This window comes from Sphaeramia orbicularis, chromosome 20, assembly GCF_902148855.1.
Source record: "Sphaeramia orbicularis chromosome 20, fSphaOr1.1, whole genome shotgun sequence".
Classification (NCBI taxonomy): Eukaryota; Metazoa; Chordata; class Actinopteri; order Kurtiformes; family Apogonidae; genus Sphaeramia; species Sphaeramia orbicularis.
Genome location: NC_043976.1, coordinates 42,686,163 through 42,709,885, shown reverse-complemented (window position 1 = coordinate 42,709,885; position 23,723 = coordinate 42,686,163). Strand labels below are relative to the sequence as shown.

The 23,723-nt window shown below is 41.7% G+C and overlaps 1 protein-coding gene across 1 annotated transcript in view; it reads right to left on the bottom strand.

Moving 5' to 3' along the window:
* Window positions 1-6,344: 6,344 nt before the first annotated feature.
* The window catches only part of rreb1a (ras responsive element binding protein 1a), a 68,567-nt gene continuing 51,188 nt past the window's right edge, over window positions 6,345-23,723 (bottom strand). Inside the window, exons 11-18 of the mRNA XM_030123727.1 lie at window positions 23,127-23,583; window positions 20,680-22,330; window positions 19,970-20,427; window positions 18,025-18,186; window positions 17,779-17,934; window positions 15,756-15,871; window positions 13,918-14,629; window positions 6,345-12,373 (exon numbers count right to left, since the gene is read on the bottom strand). Coding sequence (XP_029979587.1) covers window positions 11,775-12,373; window positions 13,918-14,629; window positions 15,756-15,871; window positions 17,779-17,934; window positions 18,025-18,186; window positions 19,970-20,427; window positions 20,680-22,330; window positions 23,127-23,583 — 4,311 coding nt within the window. The 3' untranslated portion in view covers window positions 6,345-11,774. The remainder of the gene's footprint in view (window positions 12,374-13,917; window positions 14,630-15,755; window positions 15,872-17,778; window positions 17,935-18,024; window positions 18,187-19,969; window positions 20,428-20,679; window positions 22,331-23,126; window positions 23,584-23,723) is intronic.

The following is a 23,723-nucleotide window of genomic DNA, read 5'->3' as shown; positions in this document are numbered from 1 at the left end:
AAAATGTGCAAAAGGTAAGTTTTCTCCTACTTCTTGAAACTGAAATTTGACTTAGGACTGGGCAGTATTGCAAATTAATTGACTCTAAAAATCAAGAAAAACTACAAGAAACTGAAAAGAAATGACAGTCAGTAGAAATAGTACGGAAGAGGATTAGGGCCATTGGAACAAAAAAAAGTAAGCAAAACATACATGGAAATACACAAAAAATATGCTAATACATAAAACATAGACTAAAATACACAACAATATACTAAATAAACACCAAAAACATGCACTAGAATACACAACAATATACTAGATAAACACCAAAAACATAGACTAAAATACACAACAATATACTAAATAAACACCAAAAACATGCACTAGAATACACAACAATATACTAGATAAACACCAAAAACATAGACTAAAATACACAACAATATACTAAATAAACACCAAAAACACGCACTAGAATACACAACAATATACTAAATAAACACCAAAAACACGCACTAGAATACACAACAATATACTAAATAAACACCAAAAACACGCACTAGAATACACAACAATATACTAAATAAACACCAGAAACACGCACTAGAATACACAATATACTAAATAAACACCAAAAACACGCACTAGAATACACAACAATATACTAAATAAACACCAAAAACACGCACTAGAATACACAACAATATACTAAATAAACACCAAAAACACGCACTAGAATACACAACAATATACTAAATAAACACCAAAAACACGCACTAGAATACACAACAATATACTAAATAAACACCAAAAACACGCACTAGAATACACAACAATATACTAAATAAACACCAAAAACACGCACTAGAATACACAACAATATACTAAATAAACACCAAAAACACGCACTAGAATACACAACAATATACTAAATAAACACCAAAAACACGCACTAGAATACACAACAATATACTAAATAAACACCAGAAACACGCACTAGAATACACAATATACTAAATAAACACCAAAAACACGCACTAGAATACACAAAAATATACTAAATAAACACCAAAAACACGCACTAGAATACACAACAATATACTAAATAAACACCAAAAACACGCACTAGAATACACAACAATATACTAAATAAACACCAAAAACACGCACTAGAATACACAATATACTAAATAAACACCAAAAACACGCACTAGAATACACAACAATATACTAGATAAACACCAAAAACACGCACTAGAATACACAACAATATACTAAATAAACACCAAAAACACGCACTAGAATACACAACAATATACTAGATAAACACCAAAAACACGCACTAGAATACACAACAATATACTAGATAAACACCAAAAACATAGACTAAAATACACAACAATATACTAAATAAACACCAAAAACATACACTAGAATACACAATATACTAGATAAATACCAAAAACATACAGTAAAATACACAAAAGGGCGAAGTCAAGGGAAGGTTAACATCTGGTCAAAAAAATTAAATGACAATCTACACCAAACTTATATTTTTGGGTGGGTAATTACTTACATTTTCAGGAAAATGTACTTTGAAATAAGAAAAAAAATTGTGAAAATTTTTTTTTGAGGAGTTTTATGAGTATGAATGTTTAGAAAGTGACAAAGTTTTGTACCGTCATTCTAGATTCGTTTTATAAACTCTCATAAATAAACTACATTTATTCCAAATACTAATATTTGACTATTACATTTTTTATGTCATATTCTAAACACACAGCGTTTAAAATTAGTAAATACATATATCTATGCAAAATGCACTCGAATATAATGTTAATATTATTTGTATGTTGTAAATATTGTAAAAAAAAAAAAAAAAAAAAAAAAAAAGAAAAAAATAAGTATATGATATTGACAACTGTAATAAAAAATGTTTAATTTGATATTTACTTTTTTTCATCTGCGACGCTGACATTTTTCAAAACTTGCTATTTAGGTTTGATCAATTTTTTTTTCTTTTAGCCAATTATTTGGTTGTAAAAGAGAGGGTTTAAGGTTTACACTGAATACATTTGAGGATGAAAATGTCATAGGATCGTCACTTTGGAGTAGGGCTGCACGATTAATCGATTTTAAATCGAAATCGGATTTTTTAATTAGGACGATTTTTAAAAAAGGGAAATCGTAAAATCGATTTCATCTCTCTCGTGCCTGCGGGCCGCGCGCTTGCGGGCTCCCGTAGGCTCCTCCTCCTATCAGTGACAGCGGTCTGTCACAGAAGTCCGTGCAATGGCCGGACTTTAAATGTGTTCATGAACCCGCAGTACTTATAGCACTGTAAGCCGTGGCTTCACGCACGGATCCCGCAACTGAAATAGAACTGCATGCGGATCACTCATCTTCCGTTGTCCCGGATCCGTACCGTACTGTCTTCTTCCGATCCGGGTCCGGGTCTCGGGGTCATCAGCCTCAGCAGAGGAGCCCACACAGCCCTGTGCCCACACACATCCACCAGCTCCAGGATAGAATCCCTCCAGTGTGTCCTGGGTCAGTCTATTCCACGCACGGATCCCTCAGTTTAAACAGAACCGCATGTGGATCACTTATATTAACCTGGTCCACGCACGCACGACTGATGCCTGTCACTGACTTACATTGGTATCACTTCTGTGGGCCCAGATACCCAGGGAAAAAAAATAAAATTAAATAAAATTAAAAAAAAAAACAACAAAAACAACACACACACACACACATATATATATATATATATATATTAAAAAAATTTAAATAATTAATTTAGTCCTCTTGCTAAATTTTTCATTCACAAATGTAAGTTCTGTAACACAAAAACAAATATTATTTATTTTTTGAAAGATGTTGAACTTTATTTAAAGCTGTTAGATAAATCTGGAAACAAAAAGGCTATAAAAAACATAAGTATTTGCTCTGATTTGGACATTGTATTATAGTGTATTCCCCCTGGCAAACTTATGTTATTTTCTTGTTGCATACATTGTTTGTATACTCTATTTCATTCAATAAAGATTTAATTAAGAAAAAATAAACTTCTGGGGGTTCATCACGTGATACCATCACAGATTTGAGGTCAGAGCAGTGCCTTGCATTGTGGGCTGCTCACGAAAACGACATGCTGACTTCTGTTGTCTTTTGTAGTTTTACCCAAAAATCAAAATCAAAATCGAAAATCGAGTTTTTAGAGGAAAAAATCGGGATTTTTTTTTTTTGCCAAAATCGTGCAGCCCTACTTTGGAGAACTCTGTAATTCTTGCCAAAAAAAAAAAAAAGACATCAATTTTTTGTCCATCTGTGACGAAATACTTTTTGATATTTTTCATTTACTAATATTTTAAACTAAAATTTGCCCTTTGAGTCTGTTTAAGACGGCATTTAGACCTTTCCAATTATGTGGAATATTTGTCTTAAACTTGTCTGTTTCAAAAGTTATGAATCAAAAAGTAGTGGGTGGTCCATCCGGGACGCCCTTCACCTCACCTTTTAGTCTTTTAACACAAGCCTGACAGTTCCATCTAGTGTGTTTTAATTATTTAACAACTGAGTTCACTTATTTGTCATCAGTATTTCCATATGGTTTCATATTCACAAAGTGTCTTAGATCTTTAACTGAAAAATATGATTTACCATGAGTTCACATATTAAAACTTTGGACTAGCCTAGATGATAGAAATATAATCTGAAAAAACAAAAAAAAAAGACCGATGCCAACTACGTCATCAATACTGGAAGTAAACAGATCTGCACAAATTTAACCATGACTACAATTATTAAGCACAATTATCTGTCTTCAGGCCTGCCACTGCTCTTTCTAGCTTGTGGGTTGACTTCCAACATGGCCACGTAAACATAAATCATGTGACCCGTGACGTCATGTGGCAGCGGTCCATACTAAACAAGAACATCTTCAGCACCCTTCAAATTGCACAATCAGAATTATACATAGGAAATTTAGATCCAGTTTTGTGTATAATAAATGCATTAGAGAAGTGATTTAAAGGGATACAGTTTGTAAGCCAGCTTCCATCTGTTTTTGGAGTAATTTATATTCTGATGTGGAAAGGGAAAAGGTATGGTTATTACCAAGAAAGTTTTTTATTTCGAATAAAGTGAGAGAGGTATCTTTAAAACTGTTCCATAGGTGTTATCCAACTAATTCAACTCTGATTAAGTATAAGATCAATGTCGACCCTTTTTGCTCATTTTGTCGTAATTCGGATGAAACATTAACTCATTTGTTTTGGGAATGTGCCTTTTGTCAAATTTTTTGGTGTGATATCAGTCTTTTTTTAAATAGAAAGCTGGATATTTCTTTTAACTTCAAAATTGAAGATATTTTATTTGGTTTCTTTATTACTGACTTGCCTGTTCGGAAATTGTTTATTCTAAATCTCATTTCCTTATTAGCTAAATTTCATATACATACAAGCAAATTTGCCAATCAGAAACCCAGCTTTGTGCTCTTTAAATCTTATTTGAAATCCTATGTAGACACACTTCACTTCTGCACCAACCCTAAAGCTGTGAAGACTAAAGCCTTATGTGAAGAATTTAAGTTGTAATTTTTTTCCTTTCTCTTCTTGTTTATTCCTTTACTTTTATCTAATTTACTTACCTATTTATGTAACTGTATTTAATTTCTTCCTGCCTCACCTCGAGCATTATGTTTTTTTCTCCATGCCATGTTGTGGTCTATGTGTATACAGTATTTTGTAAATAAAGTATGAAAAAAAAATGAACATCTTCAGCAGCTCCATGTTTACTGTGGATTTAAAAAGTGGAATGTTTACACTAATGGAAGACGCAAATAATAGATATTTGGTTTTATTTAATCGCGATTTGTCCCTAACACTGAAGTGTAACCTCGGGTTAATGACATTAGCGGCTAGAGTTAGCTAAGCTAGTTAGCATTAAGCTAGCAGCGTCCTAAGGTGGTCCGTAAACGTAAGTTTCCAGAACTTCAGTCCAAAAAAGAAGCACATGAAACATCAACTAAACAAGAATATTACATTAAGCTGTTTGCGACTTACCACAGAAAAGCTCCCACGACGGTAGAATTAATTTCCAGCCGAACATTCCGTATTTTCCAGCCGGAGCCGATTCAAAGAAACCGAAGCGAACGCGAGAGCAGGGACTTTAAACTAACGAGCCTGTGACGTCACGATTCAGCGGGAAGACACAGAGTCAAAATGGCGGACGCGAAAACAAACATTAGAATATATTCTAATAAATATTTTCATCATATTATTAAGATATTTTGAAACAGAATTAATGAAATATGACTAACAATTATTTCATATCTGATGTTGCGTTTGGCGTAGGTAGGGATTTTTTTTAAGTTTAATTTTAAAGTAATATATGTGACAGAGGAACAAATTAACAGAAATGTTTTTTTTTTAAGAGCAAGTTTTAACTGCTCTTTTTCTTGAAAGAAAAAAAGAAAACCAAGGAAGAGAAATGCTTTAAGATGGCACACAGTTCTAGTTTTAGATTGATTAACCAACTTATCAATATAATGGAAAAAAATTATTTAAACAAAGTTCAAAGTAGAAAAGTTTACACACTGTTTAAGCCACACAATATTTTTTAACTACAATTTTAAATGAAAAAATTTTCTTATGAAAAGTACATTTCTGATAAATTCACATGGGTCTATAATAATCATTTAAAATCTAGGACCACTTCCTTTTTCTAGTTTCCACTTTTGCTAATAATATATGTTATGATGTCTTTAGTTTCTTAAATAACCTTTTATCTGCCTTCATTTTGCTGTTTAATATTATTCTTGCCAGTGTGGTTGGAATTTTAGCTGCTGTCCATCGCAGCAACTGATAACATAATAATTTTGGCCATTTTAAATGTAATAAAGTCAATAATGTAAAAATGGCCAATAGCATTTCTGCCAATAATGAAATAAAGTTTTTGAGCCAATAACATAATAACATTTTGCCAGTAATGTAATACATATGTTACTGTTCTGGCATTAAAATTATAAATTGAAAATGTAGATAACATTTTACTTTATTGGCTTTACTATATTTTAAAGGGCCCAAACTATGACATTATTGTCCGCTATAGTCAATAGATCATGTAACACCAATATAATTTCAATCAAATCTGACATTCAAATGTATTTCCAATGAAATGGAAGTTTCCTCACCAAAAAACATGTTTGTCCTTGCAGTAACTACATTCAGTGTATTTTCAGTCAATACATTCCAGAAAATACTGAGTGTAATCATACTATAAATATCAAAGATCACGCAGGAAATTCAGTCTGTCAACTAGATGATAATGTGGTAAAAGAAGACAAACCATCGACTACATTTGATTCACACACCTTTCCTTAATATAATCTTTATTGCTTTTTCTTATTGGGTTGAATACAGAACAGGTTTACATCTCTTGACTTTGTGAAACACTGTCATGTTTTTCTAACAGCAGGAAGCAGAAAACAGAGGAGCACGACTGAAGGACTTTTCCAGATGATTGAATTAATGCTTTTGGATTGAGGTCCAGCATCTCAGTGTGTGTTTGTGTTCGAGGAGGGATGGGTTTTGTTGAACCTCCTCGTTCCCTTTGACCTTTGACCTCGGACTGCGAGAAGGTGAAACCAACAGGAGAAAAACCAAATGTCTACAGTTCTGTTAGATGATGATGATGATGATGACAAGTTCACAGTCAAGTGCTAAATGTAGTGATTGACAGTTCTGAATCATTATTTTAAAAAAAAAGAAAAAGACAAAATAATCAGGACTTAGAAAGATGCAACTCAGGAAATAAGAACACAAAGTATTGTGAATAATGGATTTGTGAAAGACCCTGAGAGCGAGATTATATATATTTTTTATATTTATATATAGATATACATGTGTAGCGCCAGAAGAGATGGAGAAAGGAGAAATCATCTGTAATTAAACAATTAGATTAACATGCAAAAAAAAAAAAAAAAAAAAAAAAAAAAAAACTAACCTAAAACTCACCCTTTAACTGAACACAATGGATTTTCACAGTTTTATACGCATTTATATGTCATAAAGAAAAAAAATACACAACAAAAATCATTTCTCAGCCAAACTAAAAATAAACAACAGAACCAATAGACCCAGACAGTCTGTTCGACTCATATACAGGAGATCTACATAAAGCTTTGGATTCAGAGGGAGTCTTATTGCTAGTTGGATTTGCACCCACAACACAAACCATCAGATCCTCAGAACAGTTCTGCAGCATAAATGTGATATTTTTAATACATGGCTTCTTCTCAAGTCATTGTAGAAACTAAACGTACACACAGAGACACGCAAAGACACACACACCTGGGCTCCAATAAATACAATAAAAACAGTCCATGTGCATTCCAATGGAAGTCCAGTATTCATATGGCCGGGCACACTCATACAGTCAACGTTATCCCAAGGGGGGGGGGGGGGGGGGGGGGGGGGGGGGGGGGGCAAGAGGACGCTAACCAACCAGGAAACAGCCGAGAGAGATGAGAAGAGGCCCTTCAGTGATATGACAAAAACAAGGAGTCCGACGCAAAGAACAGGGTTTTAAATTCAGAAAATGTAGTGATTTTTATCCCCAAACATTCCTACGATTTGTCAACGTTACAAATTCAACATGTGATTTGTGCTTCTCGTGTCTCATAAAATCAGCTAAACAGTTGTTTTGCTAAACTCAAATCTGCTCCAATGTGAAACAAGACGAATGGTTCTCGATAAAATTAACTTCCAGTTTATTTACCATTAGGTCAAGCAAAGTGAGCTTTTTAAAGACAGATGTGTGGCCTGTGGAGACGCTCCGAAGGCTGATGTCTTAGTTAATAACAAAAAAAAAAAAGCAGAAAAATGACTAATGGGTCAATGTCACCACCATCCTGAAATGAACAATTTTTGACGTTACTAGAAAGTCAGCCCATGACTAATAAGGAAAACTTTGTGGGAAACATTAATGATAAAGCTTAGCTCGGTTAACGCTAGTTGTCTCATGCTAGCTTGTGTTTTGATGCTGATTTTAAGGCTAACCAAACAATGACTTAGCTATTCAACTGCAGAGCTAACCTGAGCAGGACTGACAGTCAAATTATATAACCGATTAGAGCTTGCTAATTTTATCCTTTTAAATATAATAAAGACACATAAAGGAGGCTAGCTAAACCTGCTAATAACTTGAATGCGTGTTTAAAAAGCTAGAAACTGTTAGCTTGGTCAACTTAAAATACGTCACATGAGGTGTACTTTGATACTGATTTTATAACAACACTGACATTAATGATTTAGTTTGTTTAAACCTTGTAAATTAGCGTGGGCTACTATGCTTTTTTAGCCTGTGTATAGAAAACAAAGTGAGCTCTTGCCTAATATTAACAACAAATGCAAAGTTAGCATCAATTAGCCTGAGCTAACTATGTCAGAGTAATGAACACCTAAATGAATAAATCCCTCAATAAATATTAGTCTCTGAAAATCCAATTTAAAGTCAACCGGAATCTGGAAATAACTGCAAAAATATTAACTGTGATTGTAGTTGTAATTTTTTTAGATTACCTACGAGCCACCATCAGAGCCACATTCTGCACTGACCCAGAGTTTAAACAGTCCAAGCTCCACTGGAGTCTCAGAACCCAGCCTCCATTGTTTGTTTTTTAACCCTTAAATCTGCTTTAATTTTATTTGGGGTTCAGTGTTTGCAGTGTAATTAACGTATGTAAAACATATTCCAACCAGAGGAAACTCTCTTGCTCGTTCTCTCTTCGACTGTGTCGTGATATTCCACTGTAGTAGTACAAGAAGTAGTAGTAGTAGTAGTTTTGGAAGTCGTTAGTGCCAGTTCACAGCAGCGTCCAGTCAGTCCGTTAATCCGTTGGTCGTGGTTGTTCAACATTTCATTCATTTTTACGCCGACAGACAGACAGCCTCAGTAACGGACTGACTGACGCTGCTTTACAGTTCTGTTATGAGCCGCTGAGGTTCAATTTGTTTTGTTTATGAGGTTGCTGCTCGATATAAAAAAAAACGTACAAGAAGAAAAATTAGCTAAATCTTCACACATGAAAAAGAAAAAAAAAAAAAAAAAAGCACACACTACCCATCCCTCTGGTTGTGATATGAGGATCGTTACAGATCTGTTCAGCGTCCTTTAACTTGTGGAAACACCTGCTTAGTTTGGTGCAGGAGGTGAAATTAGCCCTTCTGTCGTGACAGCGCTCCACCCCTCCGACCATCCATCCATCTGTCCTCATTCATCCATTCACCCTGTCATCTCTCTAGAAATCATACCGAGAAACACACAAGTTTACCGGAAGCATTTTTATCCGTTTTCCACATTCATCCCTTCATTATTTGAAGAAAAAAAATCTGATTGTCTTTAGCGCCAATTTACAACGTAACTATGTTGCTTATCACGGAGATAAAACAGCTGGTTTCACTGTGGACAGACTGAAACAGGACGACAGGGACAAACGCTACTGAAGTTCATCCAGGGCCAATGCTTCATACTAACACAACATTGCAAAGACACTACCAAGGCCTGCCGTTAGCGAGATATGCTGGTTATAAAGCTAGCAACACATTAGCTTGGTTAACTTCAACGGTTTTATTCTAAGTAATTTTTTTAAATATTAATTTTGAGGCCCTACTGAAAATTTAACAAGCTAATGATGCCTTAGCTTGTTCAACTTCGGAGCTAACCTAACCTGAGCATTATAGATAATTTATAAATTAAATAAAAGATTGGGGCTAGCTAATGTTAGCCTTTTGATGCTATCACGTCACAAGAAGGCGGCTAAAGGTCCTCTAACTTGAGGCAACTTAAGTCTTTAGTCAGAATATCTTTAACTAAACCTGTTATTAGCTAGAAAAGTAAAGAAAAAAAAAAACAACTAAAATTCATTAGCTTGATTATCATCAGTTAGCACAACCTAACTTGTGTTTTGACACCGATTTGAGGCCTTTCTGATACTTTTAACGAGGTAATGATGACCTAGCATTTATAACTCACAAGCCAATGATGACTTAGCTTGTTTAACTCGTGAGCTAACATTAGCAGTAAAGATAATTGGTTAGACTTTACTAGTGTTAGCTTTCTCATAGTATTATAAACACTCCATGGAGGCTAGCTAGGCCTGGTATTGGCTAGAAATGTTATTTACAAAGCTTAGCCTAATTTGTTAGCCTAGGTAAACTCAGTTATCCTGTGCTGCCTTATGTTTGATACAGATATATAGTCTTATTGAAAGTTAACTAGCTAATGATGTCTTCACTTATTTAAAGGAATGAGCTAACCTGAGCTAGTGTGTGGTATTTAGGTGGTCGATGTAGCAAACAGCACTTATTTAGCCCTTTGTTGTTTAGGCCTGTCGTAAACTAAGGCAAACATTAAGGTAATGAGTAAAGTAGGTCTGGTGTGTTTCTCATTGTGTTAGCCTTGGTCATCACTGTTTAAGGCCAGTTTGGTTATTTGCATTCACTGCTAGGCTTGTTAGCCCTGATTTAGCGTGCTTCTGGAATCAGGCTAGCAAAGAGTTAGCCCTGCTGCTCCTGATGTGGAAGACATTGGATTTAAAGGGTTTGCCACAGAGTGTGGTGTAATAATGTTTGTGGAGCTTGAGGTAAACTAAACCTGCATCAGGTGTTAGCGGCAAAATAAGCTAGCACGCTAGAGGCCCTGAAAGAATTAACACTAGGGGGCAAAGTTGAGAGACAGGCCGGAGTCGCACACAAGGACACACAACCAAAGTTTTGATTTGTTCAGTTGTTAAAAAAAAAATCCACAAAAACGCAAGAAATCCCCTCTCTACACCTAAATATCACACGCAAAAAAACAGAAAATACTCTAGCATCACATGCCACATGTTCACCTGTCTGTACACACATGGAATCAACTGAGAATGATTACGAATGAGAAATTATTAATACACAAACCAACTCACAGGGTGGCTTTGAGGGACAAATAGTGTGATAGGTTTAAAAAAACATAGAGAACACAAACTGATCAACACTATTATCTGCCCTTTAGTTCTTTCACGCAGAAATCCAATGTGACTTTGAAAAGTTCGTTAAGTGTTTTCTGACCCAGCCAAAGAGACGAACGATGGAGACGAGTCAAAAATGAAGTCCGCCCGCCGTGCTTTCCAGTTATGAAACGGTGTCGTAGATACATCGGGGCAGGCGTCGTTGGCAGCCGTCACCAGTCGGTTCCACTGTTTCCAAAACTACGTGAACGGCTGGTTAAACACAGGAAGTAGCTGGTGAGCTTTGGGAAACTGCTGTGGCTGACGCCTGTGAACGTCCCCCACCCTGGCCGGTTCAATCCAAAGCTGGTGCAAATCTTCGGATAGTCGGGTCTATTGGCTGGAGCCCAGCGCTGAATTAAATACCGAAGAATAAACGCAGGTATCGACAGTCTGTCAGTTAGCGTCTGTCTCTGCGTCGCCTAAATTGATCATCAATTCTCAAACAGAATCTAGAACAATAATAAATTTTATTCTTTTATTGCTGAAATATAGATTCCCCGCACAAAAAAATAGAATGCAAATCATTGTCATCATAAAAAGCTATAAAAATTAGATCCATCCTCCGTAATAATGCAGATAATGATATCGCAAAAAACATCTTAGAAGTCGGTAGTAGTAAGGCACTTCAAGGAAACGAGGTCGTCGTCTTTCTGTCAAAAAGTTTCCGGCTGGTTTTTGCATCGTTATCAACGGTGGCGCGTCCTTCCGTCATATGGCACTGTTGGTGGAGAGTCTCCCCTCAGTCAGCGCCCACCATAGGCGGCTCGCTGTTGGGGAGGATGTGCTCCAGTGGGGGCTTGGCGTGGATCTCCAGCAGCCCCTGGATGAAGCCCTCGGCAGGGGCGGTGGCGTCCTGGGTAGGGGAGGTGGAAGATGAAGGGTCTTTGGAGGCGTCCGGTGCGGGGTCGCCGCCATCACCGGCAGCTGTCTTTGTGTCAGTAGCTTGTGGAGTTGCGGTGGCGGTGGCGGTGTGAGGTTTGGATTCAGTGTCGTCAGCAGCGGTCGGTTGTTCCAGATCGGTCTGGGTCACACAGTCTGAATCCGAACCTGGTTTCACCGCCGTCTGGTCCTCCGTCGCTGCCTCCTCGTCTTTTGCATCGTCGTCCTCCAGCTCCTTCGCTCCGGCGGTGCCGCTGCCGCACTCGCTCTCGTTCTCCGAGGGGGGGCAGGTGGAGGTCGGGGTCGGGGTGCAGGAGTCGCCGTCCTCGCTGGCGTCGTCATTGGCGGCGGATGCTCCGTCGGCTCCGCGCGGCTTCAGGTGGATCCTTTGGTGGCGAACCAGACTGTGTTTGAGGGTGAAAGTCCTCTCACAGGTCTGACACTGGTATGGACGTTCACCTGCACAACACGAAGCACGGTGTTAAACCGAGGCATCGCCAGGTTCAGACACAGTAACACAACAGTCAACACAGCCACTCAGTACGTTTACATGACACTTAAGAAAAGGAATTATCGCATTAGTCCAACTAAAACTGGATTTTGACTACATGTAAACGTGTTAGTTTTCGTAGTGGGACTGACACGTCCAGATAATGTGATTAAAGTAGATCCACTCCTGCATCTAAACAGAGCGGTTGGACTGGACCGGGACCAGATGTTCTGACCCAGAATCCAACATCATGCATCTGATCTGCACGACACATAGAGGAGACCCAAAGTACAATATGTACACATTTACTATGTTGTCCATTGTAGTTCAGTTTAACCTCTGGGTGATGGTCGGTAACTCACTACTGACTATTGTTGTGTTTGTGACGTCGTAGTTTAACAAACTGAAAGAGTGAATATCACCACCTATCATAGCGGAGGAGACATCATTTCAACAATAAACCGGTTCCATGTAAACTGGGATAAAAACGACAGATCATTTAAATCAGTGCTTTTCAACCTTGGGGTCAGGACCCCAAGTGGGGTCGCCTGGAATTCAAATCGGGTTGCCTGAAATTTCTTGTAATTGATAAAAAAAATAAAAATAAAAAAAATAAAATAAAACAAAATAATAAAAAATATTCGGTGAGTTGAGAGAGACAATCCCAATCCATAAAAGACATGACAAACTGTGGTTGTGAAACTGCAGCTCTGTGGTTCTGTTTATCTGTCAAATGTTCACTGTGGTCAGTTTCAGATGCTGCAGCTCTTTCATAATTCATAGTTTCAGTTCTTGTTTGTTCAGTATTAATTGTCAGCCTTGTAAATCACAGCTGGACTGACTGTACAGATCCTGACTAAGGAAAATAAAATTCTCCCTTTGTGCAGTAATCTACTCCTGAGTTTACTGCTTCCATCCATAATAATATACATTATATAGACTAAATGTCCTCTAAAATTAACATTTATTTGCAACATAATATAGCAAACTAGAAGCACTCGGAGAGCGCAGACCTCCGCCAAGGCTGATCAGTGGCCCCCCCCGTGGGCCCCCCCACCCCCGATCACCACCAAAATTTAATCATTTCTTCCTTATCCCATTTCCAACAAACCCTGAAAATTTCATCCAAATCTGTCCATAACTTTTTGAGTTATGTTGCACACTAACGGACAGACAAACAAACAAACAAACAAACAAACAAACAAACAGACAAACAAACAAACCCTGGCAAAAACATAACCTCCTTGGCGGAGGTAACTATTACATGATTAAAAACAAATTAATTATAGCAAAAAAAAAAAAAAAAAAAAAAAAAGTCTCTGTTTTGAATGTCTGGGGTCGCCAGAAATTTGTGATGTTAAAATGGGGTCATGAGCCAAAAAAGGATGGGAACCACTGATTTAAACAGTTAAGTTGAGCTGCGGTCATAGTACGTCTAAGGTGTGTATATAAACGTACTGACCAGTGAACTACACACTAATAGCTAACGCCTGATTGATTTGTGCGCAGTTACCTGTGTGCGACCTCATGTGGCGGGTCAGGTCCTGCAGAGACCAGAATCGTTTTCCACATACGTTGCAGATCTTCTTCCTCTTGTCGACTCGTCCTCCTCCGCTCGTCTCTCCTCCCTCCAAATTCTTTGGTTCTGAAGCTCCGCCCTCCTCCTCGTCCTTCTCCTCCTCATCTGATTCGCCGCTGTCGCCCACGTCACTCTCGCCTCCCTTTGCATCCTCCGCCTCCGTCTCCACCTCCTTCTGTTCCTCCTCCTTCTCGTCCTCCGTCGTTTTGCTGGTTTTGTTCTCTGCCGTCACCACCTCCTCTTTTGGCGCTGGGGTCTCCTCCACCGCTACTGGAGGGGGCGTGTCCTCAGAGAGGTGCGCCCTCTCGTGGCGGGCGAGGGTGGTGGCATAACGGAAACTCTTGTTACAAACTCGACAGACGTGTTTGTACTCGGGCTGAGGCTTTGCTGTGGAGGAGGGGGAGACGACGGGTGGGGTTTTCTCCTTCTGCTCCTCTGGGGTCTCCATGACGACCGGGGGCCCAGATGAAGACGAAGAGGAAGAGGAGGAGGAGGAGGAGGAAGAGGAGGAGGCCACTGGCTGGGTGGGCGGTTCTTCCTGGGCGGTGCCTGAGGATGACGTTGACAGCTTAAAGTCGATGAGCTTTCGGCCAAAGTTCAGGTCCAGACTCTTGTTGCTGTGACAGTCGTCATCATCGACGTCGCCCTGGAGACACATCAGACCGTCAATACTGGAGCAATAAGTGTTCAGAGAACGCAAACCTCCGCCAAGCACCCCGAACGAGGTGCATGTGTGGATCGACTATTTCTTTTCAAATTCAACAGTTTCCAGGTTGTTCCATACAGCAGAAAAAGTTGAAGCTTGGTACCAGTCATGTGTCTGTCAAATTATGTTAAATTTCAATCAATATTTGTTGAGTTCTAATGAAAAATGTGTGGGAAATGGGATTTTCAATGTTAAACGTAAATGTCCACAGAGTCCACATTCCACAGTGGATGTGGACAATTTTGTGCCAGATACAAGATATTGTTCTAAGCTACAGGTGGATCAGATTGGAGGCTAATCGGAGTGGTTTTGAATTTTTGATGAATTTTGGAAAATTGCTCAATGATGAGAGATAGGAAAATTGTAGATTTTGTGACCTTGCTGTGACCTTGAACTTTGGCCTACTTGGGCCAAAATTTTATGGGTTGGTCCCAGGGCCTAGGCCTATCTGTGGGAAGATTTGGGAAAGATGGTTGGAATAGTTTTCCCGTAAAGTTGCTAACAAACAAACAAACACACAAAGCAAAGTGATCACATTACCTCCTGGTGGAGGTAATAATGGATCAATACGGTTGTAAACAGATGAAGGAGAGCAGAGACATGTCAGAGTTCATGTTTGGTCTTTCAGTTTTTTCTTTCAGAGTTAGTTTTACTAAATTCAGTCAAGGTTTTCAACTATAGTCTCAGTTTAACAGGAAAACGTAAATTTACAGAAGACGTAAAAGATCAGAAAAAAGGTTGCATGACATAAAAACCCTCTATTAACCCCAAGTTATTCCTTTACAGTTTGTTTTAGTCTTGGTTTCTTTCACCTTCACCTCTTTAGTGCCTGGATAGAGATCACAATTTAGGTCCAAAAACAGTAAAACCACGTACAGGCTACCACTTAAACTAGGTTGGACTAATGCAGACTCCTGATCGGATTAATCATAAGGAAACGTTGACGTTTTTACAGACAGGTAAAGCTGGTTTAATCCAAAAAGGCAAAAGGTTGACACTGAACACATTAGCTTGATCCTTCATTTCCCATGATGCTCTATGGCAGGTTGTAGTTCCTCTCACTGACCTTTGTGCTGGGGCTCTGCTGAAGTTGTTTGGCTGGCGGTGGACTGTTCTCTGGCGCCCCCTGCTGCTCAGGCTGCTCACTGGAGTCAGAGTCCGGCTGCTCTGCAACACCTGCAGCTTCACAAAACACACAACATCATCATCCGTCAGTACGTCGACAAACACGACAGCTCACAATACAGACCATTTACAGGCGCACAAACAGGCTAACATTATAAACCAACAGCATCTGTGATCTAAACTGTTTAATACCTGTTAATCCACTAATCCTATCAATCCATGTCAATAATTGATACAGTTCATCTTTTCATGGTCATCAGATATGACCCATTTGGACGTTCAGAGGCTCCGTAGTTACCGTGGAAACACCACCATCTTCTACAACATTCATTTACCAGTAAAACCCCTGGAGTTGGATCAGTAGTCTCTTTTCCATTGGACATCTGCGTAAAACCAATATTTACTAAATGTCGAAAAAACAGAAGTGCGTCAAGTTGGTTTTTCCATTAAATCACAAATGCGATGATTTGTTTATTTTATTATCGTGAAATGACACAAGAAGTCATTCCATAAACATATCAACGAACATAAATATGGTGTTGATTTACAGATATATTTGTTATTATTATATATTACCCCTCTATCCCGTACTAAATTATAAAATGATTCAGTTTCCTGGTGTGTCCACACATACCGCATCATGTTTGTTTTAAAACTCTTCTTCTTCACTTGTCCATCAACATCCTTTTTTTTTTTTTTGTTCACATCACTCTAGTTGCGGAAAAAGGTCTTTCCATTGCAGTTTTGTGTGATACACCAATTGCGTTACACCCAAAAAAAACACGTCTTTCCAGCGCAAAAACTTTTAATCGAAAAACGAGAATTTTGGCAAAACTGCCCTTTTTCCATTGGGTACATTTTTACGCGCAAGTTATATTCATGCAATTTGAGTCAATAGAAAAACGACTAATGACAGTGGATGGACACACTTGTATTGACATTCAGTTTTTGATAGCTTTGCTGAAAAAGTCACTTCTTCAGTTTTCTTCTGTTTTGATAAAATAATCTTTGAATTTACTCTGAGCTTTAATGAACATCTACACCAGGGCTGTCAAACTCATGTTAGTTCAGTTCCACATTCAGCCTAAAATGATCTAAAGTGGGCCGGACCAGTAAAACAATATAATAACAGGTTAAGAACCTATAAATAATGTCAACATCAAAGTTTTCTCTATGTTTTTAAGTGAAAAAAGTAAAATTCCGTAAAGAAAATGTTTACATCTATGAACTGTACTTGAACGCAACATGAACAAATATGAAGAACCTGAAAATTCTTAAGAAAAATCAGTGTAATTTTAACAATATTACGCCTTAGTTTATCATTTATACATGTGCATCACAACTTACAGATCACAGTGGATCTACAAATACACAAAATATTTGGTAACAGGCAGAATATTGGTAAAATTCTGCACGTCTCATAACACATTTCATATTGTTCATATTATTCCCATTTTTTGTAAAAGGATAGTCTGTCAATATAAATATTTTTGTGTAATTTTACTTTGTTTATATTAAAACGAAGACAAAAATTTGCGTTTTTAATTATTTACAGGTTGTTATGATTGTATTTTACTGGTTCTGACCCACTTCAGATTGAATTGACCTAAAATGATTTTCACATCCTTGATTGTTAATATCGTCATTATAATATTTGCATTTCACAAATTCATCCGAGGGGCCGGATTGGACCCTTTGGCAGCCCGGTTTTGGCCCCCGGGCCGCATGTTTGACACCTGCGATCTATACGATCAGTGAATTAAATATAGGAAAATACATCATTTACACTGATAAATGGAAAAATTCAGTGGATAATATTGTAATAAATGGTGATAAATCACTTAGGAAAGATTAAATGTAGAGAAACATTCATGTAGAAGTCACTAGAAAAGCTGTAGGTGTTTAAAGGTTCCTGAAGCAGAAACACCATCAGAATCACATGTTTAGTATCTCCACCTACTCACCTTGGCTTGATTTGTGGGAGGGGCTTGGATGAGTTGCCCCCGCCTCCTGCTGCTCTGTGGGGGCAGGTCTCTCAGTAGTGGGGGCGGAGTCTGTGTCTGTGACGCTGCTGAGGTCAACGGCGTCTGGAGGAACGTGCTCCGTCTCCGACTGACTCTCTGCGACACAACATTCAACAGCGTTAACACAAAGGCCACGCCCCCCCTCCCTCCCAGGGATCAGGTTACACGTCAGCTCCGCCTCCTCACCTGCGCTCTCCTGTGAGCCTTCGTCACCGTCTTTCTTCAGGAGGACGCCGTTGCGTCGCAGCGTCCTGTTCGTCACGCCGTGTTTCCTCAGCAGGTGGCGCTCACAGTTGGACTTGGTGGAGAAAAAGGCATCACATCTGGGACAAGGGAACGGTTTCTGACCTAAAAGATTAAAAACAAACACACAACAAAAAAACAGCCTCAGTGTCACAACTTCTGATTCCAACTGTTACTTCCTGTTTCATCACGTCATGTGTCTTTTGTCATTGTTGTCTCGTTACGTTTGTCCTGATTTTCACTCAGGCATTGTCATTTAAAATATGGAAAATGTGACGAGTTTAAAGGTTTAAATGCGTTAGTGTCGACATGTCGCAGAAAAAGGAAACGGACAGATGTGGAAAAAACTCCAGTGAGTCTCAGATTAAACTGGTCCGTTCCTCAAAATAAAAACTAAACTACGACGACTTCAACTCGGAGTCGGAACACAATGAACACACATCGGTGATGTGTTGTAGGTGTCGAATTGTGTTATCCGTGTGTTGCGTTACTAGTGTGTTGTGTTGTTGCGTTACCAGTATGTTGTGTTGTGTTACCCGTGTGTTGTGTTGTTGCTTTGTGTTGCTTTGTGTTGCTTTGTTGTGTTGTTGCGTTTCGTTACCAATGTGTTGCGTTGTGTTACCAGTGTGTTGTGTTGTTGCGTTACCAGTGCATTGTGTTGCATTACCGGTGTGTTGTGTTGCGTTATTGCGTTACCAGTGTGTTGTGTTGCGTTATTGCATTACCAGTGTGTTGTGTTGTGTTGCATTACCAGTGTGTTGTTGCATTACCAGTGTGTTGTGTTGCGTTACCAGTGTGTTGTGTTGCGTTACCAGTGTGTTGTGTTGTTGCGTTACCAGTGTGTTGTGTTGTTGCATTACCAGTGTGTTGTGTTGCGTTACCAGTGTGTTGTGTTGCGTTACCAGTGTGTTGTTGCGTTGCGTTACCAGTGTGTTGTGTTGCGTTACCAGTGTGTTGTGTTGTGTTATGTTACCAGTGTGTTGTGTTGTGTTGCGTTACCAGTGTGTTGTGTTGTGTTGCGTTACCAGTGTGTTGTGTTGTGTTGCGTTACCAGTGTGTTGTGTTGCGTTACCAGTGTGTTGTGTTGCGTTACCAGTGTGTTGTGTTGTGTTGCGTTACCAGTGTGTTGTGTTGCGTTACCAGTGTGTTGTGTTGCGTTACCAGTGTGTTGTGTTGTGTTGCGTTACCAGTGTGTTGTGTTGCGTTACCAGTGTGTTGTGTTGCGTTACCAGTGTGTTGTGTTGCGTTACCAGTGTGTTGTGTTGTGTTGTGTTGCGTTACCAGTGTGTTGTGTTGCGTTACCAGTGTGTTGTGTTGTGTTGCGTTACCAGTGTGTTGTGTTGTGTTGCGTTACCAGTGTGTTGTGTTGCGTTACCAGTGTGTTGTGTTGCGTTACCAGTGTGTTGTGTTGTGTTGCGTTACCAGTGTGTTGTGTTGCGTTACCAGTGTGTTGTGTTGCGTTACCAGTGTGTTGTGTTGTGTTGCGTTACCAGTGTGTTGTGTTGCGTTACCAGTGTGTTGTGTTGCGTTACCAGTGTGTTGTGTTGCGTTACCAGTGTGTTGTGTTGTGTTGTGTTGCGTTACCAGTGTGTTGTGTTGCGTTACCAGTGTGTTGTGTTGTTGCGTTACCAGTGTGTTGTGTTGCGTTACCAGTGTGTTGTGTTGCATTACCAGTGTGTTGTTGCGTTGCGTTACCAGTGTGTTGTGTTGCGTTACCAGTGTGTTGTGTTGTGTTACGTTACCAGTGTGTTGTGTTGTGTTGTGTTGCGTTACCAGTGTGTTGTGTTGCATTACCAGTGTGTTGTGTTGCGTTACCAGTGTGTTGTGTTGTGTTGTGTTGCGTTACCAGTGTGTTGTGTTGCGTTACCAGTGTGTTGTGTTGCGTTACCGGTGTGTGTGAGCATGTGCCTCTGCAGGGAACTGGCCCATGGAAACACCCGGGGGCAGAAGGGGCAGGTCATCTTCTGGACAGAGTTGGAGTAAGCGTTCTTCTTCCCTTTCGATGGTGGCGCCGTCGCTTTCCCATCCTCTCTGACTCCGCCTTCCTTCTCCTCCCCTGCCCCGCCTCTGTCGCCGTCTGCGAACGAGGAGGTGTAAATGAGCGGCGGTTGGGGTTTGGGGTTTCTGAGCCGGTGGTCTTTGCGGCGTCGGCCCGTCTTCTTACCTCTCTTCGCCGCCACGTCAGCCGTGCCCGTCTGCAGGTAGGTGCTGAACTTGTTGGCGTCCGTCGTGGCGAGCATCTTCTCCACACTGGCGAACTCCCCACTGGACTCCAGGTCGATGCCGCTGCTCATGACGGCCTTATCCTTCACCATCAGAGCCGGGGTCTTCTTCCTGGACCGCTTCCTGTCAAACACCAGAACCAGAACCAAGTCAGAACCAACACAAGTGGATTTGTACATTTTGGCGCCACCTGATGATGTCAGCTGTAAAGTTAACTCTGTGACAGCCAAAGCTGAAGGAGGTGAAGACAGACAGAAATGATCTGAGAAAATAACTCTAGATTTAAGTTATAACTTTACAAGAAAACCTTTGGTGAAAATTAACTCAGCTGGTTTGAATCTACAAACTGAATGAAGTTGGATAAAGTTCACGGACCTGGACGATCCCTCAGAGGCGTCTTCGCTCTGCGTCTCCAGACCAGCAGACGGTCCTGGACCTTCTGCGGCCGAGTCCGGTTGGGTGGAGGTGACATTGGCGGCGGCCTCCCTCCTCAGCAGGTCTGGAGCTCCAGAGACGGAGTGGATGATCTGAGCAATGGAGGCCAGAGGCGGGAGCTCCTTCAAGGCGGCGGCGGCAGGCGACGAGGACGCCGGTTTAGGGAGCAGCGGTTTGAGGCGCTGAGCTCGTGCAGCGCCGCTGAGGTTCGGAAGTGATGCGGGGGGAGGGGTGGAGCCGGGGGGCATCTGGTAGCAGCCGAGCTGGGGGTGGGGGTGTAGGGGGGGCTGGACAGCGGCCGTCTTCTCGTCCTTGTGCTCGGTGACGCTGTGCTCCGTCTTGATGTTGCTCACCGCCTCCCGCCGCTGCCTCTTGCTGGGGATGGACAGGTCGATGGGCTGGTCCACGGCCGAGCAGTCCAAGGCCTCCAGTTTGACCCCAGGAGATGCCGCCTGGCTGGTGGTGCCGCGACCTTTAGCGGAGAAGTCCAGCGGCTGGTCCAGCTCTGCGGTGCCCGGATACGCCACGCCGGGCAGCTCCTCCACCTTCACCACCTGCAGCGCCTGGATCGGCGTCTGGCTGAGTCCGTTCAACTGGGTCAGCGGTGCGGCGCGGACCGAGGCCACAGCGGTGACGGACGCCGGCTGCAGCGTGGCGATGTGCTCCTCGATCTCCCTCTCCTGCACCTCGGGGTGCTGCTTCAGCAGGTGGTGGATGCAGTTCCGTTTGGCCAAGAAGGCGGCGCCACAGCGGCGGCACTCGAACGGTTTCTTCTGGCAGCCGTTGTGCGTGCGCAGGTGGATCTGCAGGGCGCGGTACGTCTTCAGGTCATCTCCGCAGAACCGGCAGATGGTCTCGGCTCCGGCACAGCCCGTGTCCGTGTCCTGGGTGGTGGTGGTGGTGGTGGAGGCGGTGATGGCAGCCATGTTGGCCGTGGTGGTGGAGGTGACGTATTTGATGTTCTTCTCGATGTCCTTCCTCGACGTCTTGGCGTGCTTCTTCCTGAGGTGGCGCTCACAGTTGGCCTTGACGGTGAAGGGGTAGTGACAGACGCGGCAGACGTACGGCCGCTCGCCGCTGTGCGTGCGCAGGTGTCGGATCAGCGTGGCTTTGTCCGGAGCCACGTAGTCGCAGATGTTGCACTGGTGTGGGATGATGCCCAGGTGGAAGCGCATGTGGGCCTGCAGGACGCCCGAGAAGGCGAACACCTGATCGCAGAAGCGGCACGGGTACGATCCTTTAGCCGAGCCGGCGTTGGCGTTGTTTCCCACTTTGGCTCCTAACTTTCTCCCGCTGAGCCCCGCCTCTTCATGCACAGCTGTCGTGGCCGCGGGCGGTGAATCAGACGACGGCGTGTGAGCGTCGCCCATACACTCGGCGTCCATCTGAGCGCTGCCCGCCGCCACCGAAGACGAGGAGGGTGTTTTGAAGAGCGTGGGGGTGGGAGGCGGCAGGCTGGGGCTGATGCAGCCCAGTGAGGCCTGCTGGGAGCTCTGCAGGGGGGGAGGGGTGGTGGCCGTGAGGCTGGAGCGAGGAGTGATGGGAGGTTTGGGCTTCAGCGGAGGCATGGCCTTCTGGGCCTGGACCGGACCTGCAGAACCAACGGACAGACTGAGCAAAGACCATGATGACCCACTGACACAAACCCATTTCTGTTCTAGTCATTAACAAATGGAATTAATCCGACAGCTCATTCAGACGGTTACGTTCTGTCACCGTCTGCATCAGGAGTGTCAAACCTACGGCCCGTGGGCCAAAACCGGCCGCCAAGGGGTCAAATCTGGCACCAGGGGATGAATTTGTGAAAAGCGAAAATTTCATTGAAGATATTAACAAACAAGGGTTAAAATCATTTTAGTCCAGGTTCCACATTTAGACCAATATGATGTAACGTGGATCAGACCAGTAAGACCAGTACCATACTGTCATAAAAACCTATAAACAGTGACAACTCCAAATTCATATTTGTTTTGTAAAAAGGTAAAATTACACAAAAACGTTTACATTTACAAACTATCCTTTCCTAAAAAATGTGAATAACATGAAATGATTTAAGAACAATGTGTAATTGTACCAATATTCTGCCTGTTATTAAAAGTTCTGTGTATTTGTAGTTGTAATGAACATGTAAATGATAAACTGAGGCAGAATATTGTTAAAACTGCACTTATTTTTCATAAAAAAATATGACGTTTTTTTTTTTTCATGTTTTTAAAGAATAGTTTGTAAAGGCCAACATCTTCCTGTAATTTCACTCTGTTCACATACCGTGTGTTTGTCATTATTTAAAGGTTCTTCTGTTATTATTTGACTGGTCTGGTCCATTTCAGCTCATATTGGGCTGAATGTGGAACCAGTTCTACTTTAAGACCAGAGGCCACACCCACCCTGACCTCCGGCGAATCCTGGAGCTTTGGCGAGTGGGGGGAGGGTCAGTCCCATCTGGTTGGGGGCTGCCGAGGCCACTTTGAGGATCTGCTGGATGTCCGCCAGCTCCATGATCCCACCCGCCTCACCCGGTTTGACACCCGAGGAGGCGGAGCCGGCGGCGGCGGCGGCGGCACCGTCCGGCTGCAGGAGCAAGCCGGCCTGGAAGGGCTGCAGCGACAGCAGGCTGAGGGCGTCTTTCTGGATCAGACCCTGCAGCGCCGACGCCGACTCCAGCAGCGGGATCCCGAACCCGGCCAGGCCGCCCACCCCCAGCCCCAGGGTCAGGAGGCCCCCGGACAGGCACGCCGACGCCGTCTCCTGGGGCAGGCTGGACGACGGCGGCTCCACGTGGATCACCTTGATGCTGTCCAGCTGAGCCTGAAGGATCTCGTCTTCACTCGGACCCGACTGGACCTGAGGAAAGAACCTGGTCTGTGACTGGATCCCTTTACTTAATTAATTTATTTAATGATTTAAAAAAGCTTGGAATGACAGGAGTTCTGGTGTTTTCAGCTGAAGTGTGTTCAGGCAGAGGAGGCGGGACAACTGAAGGC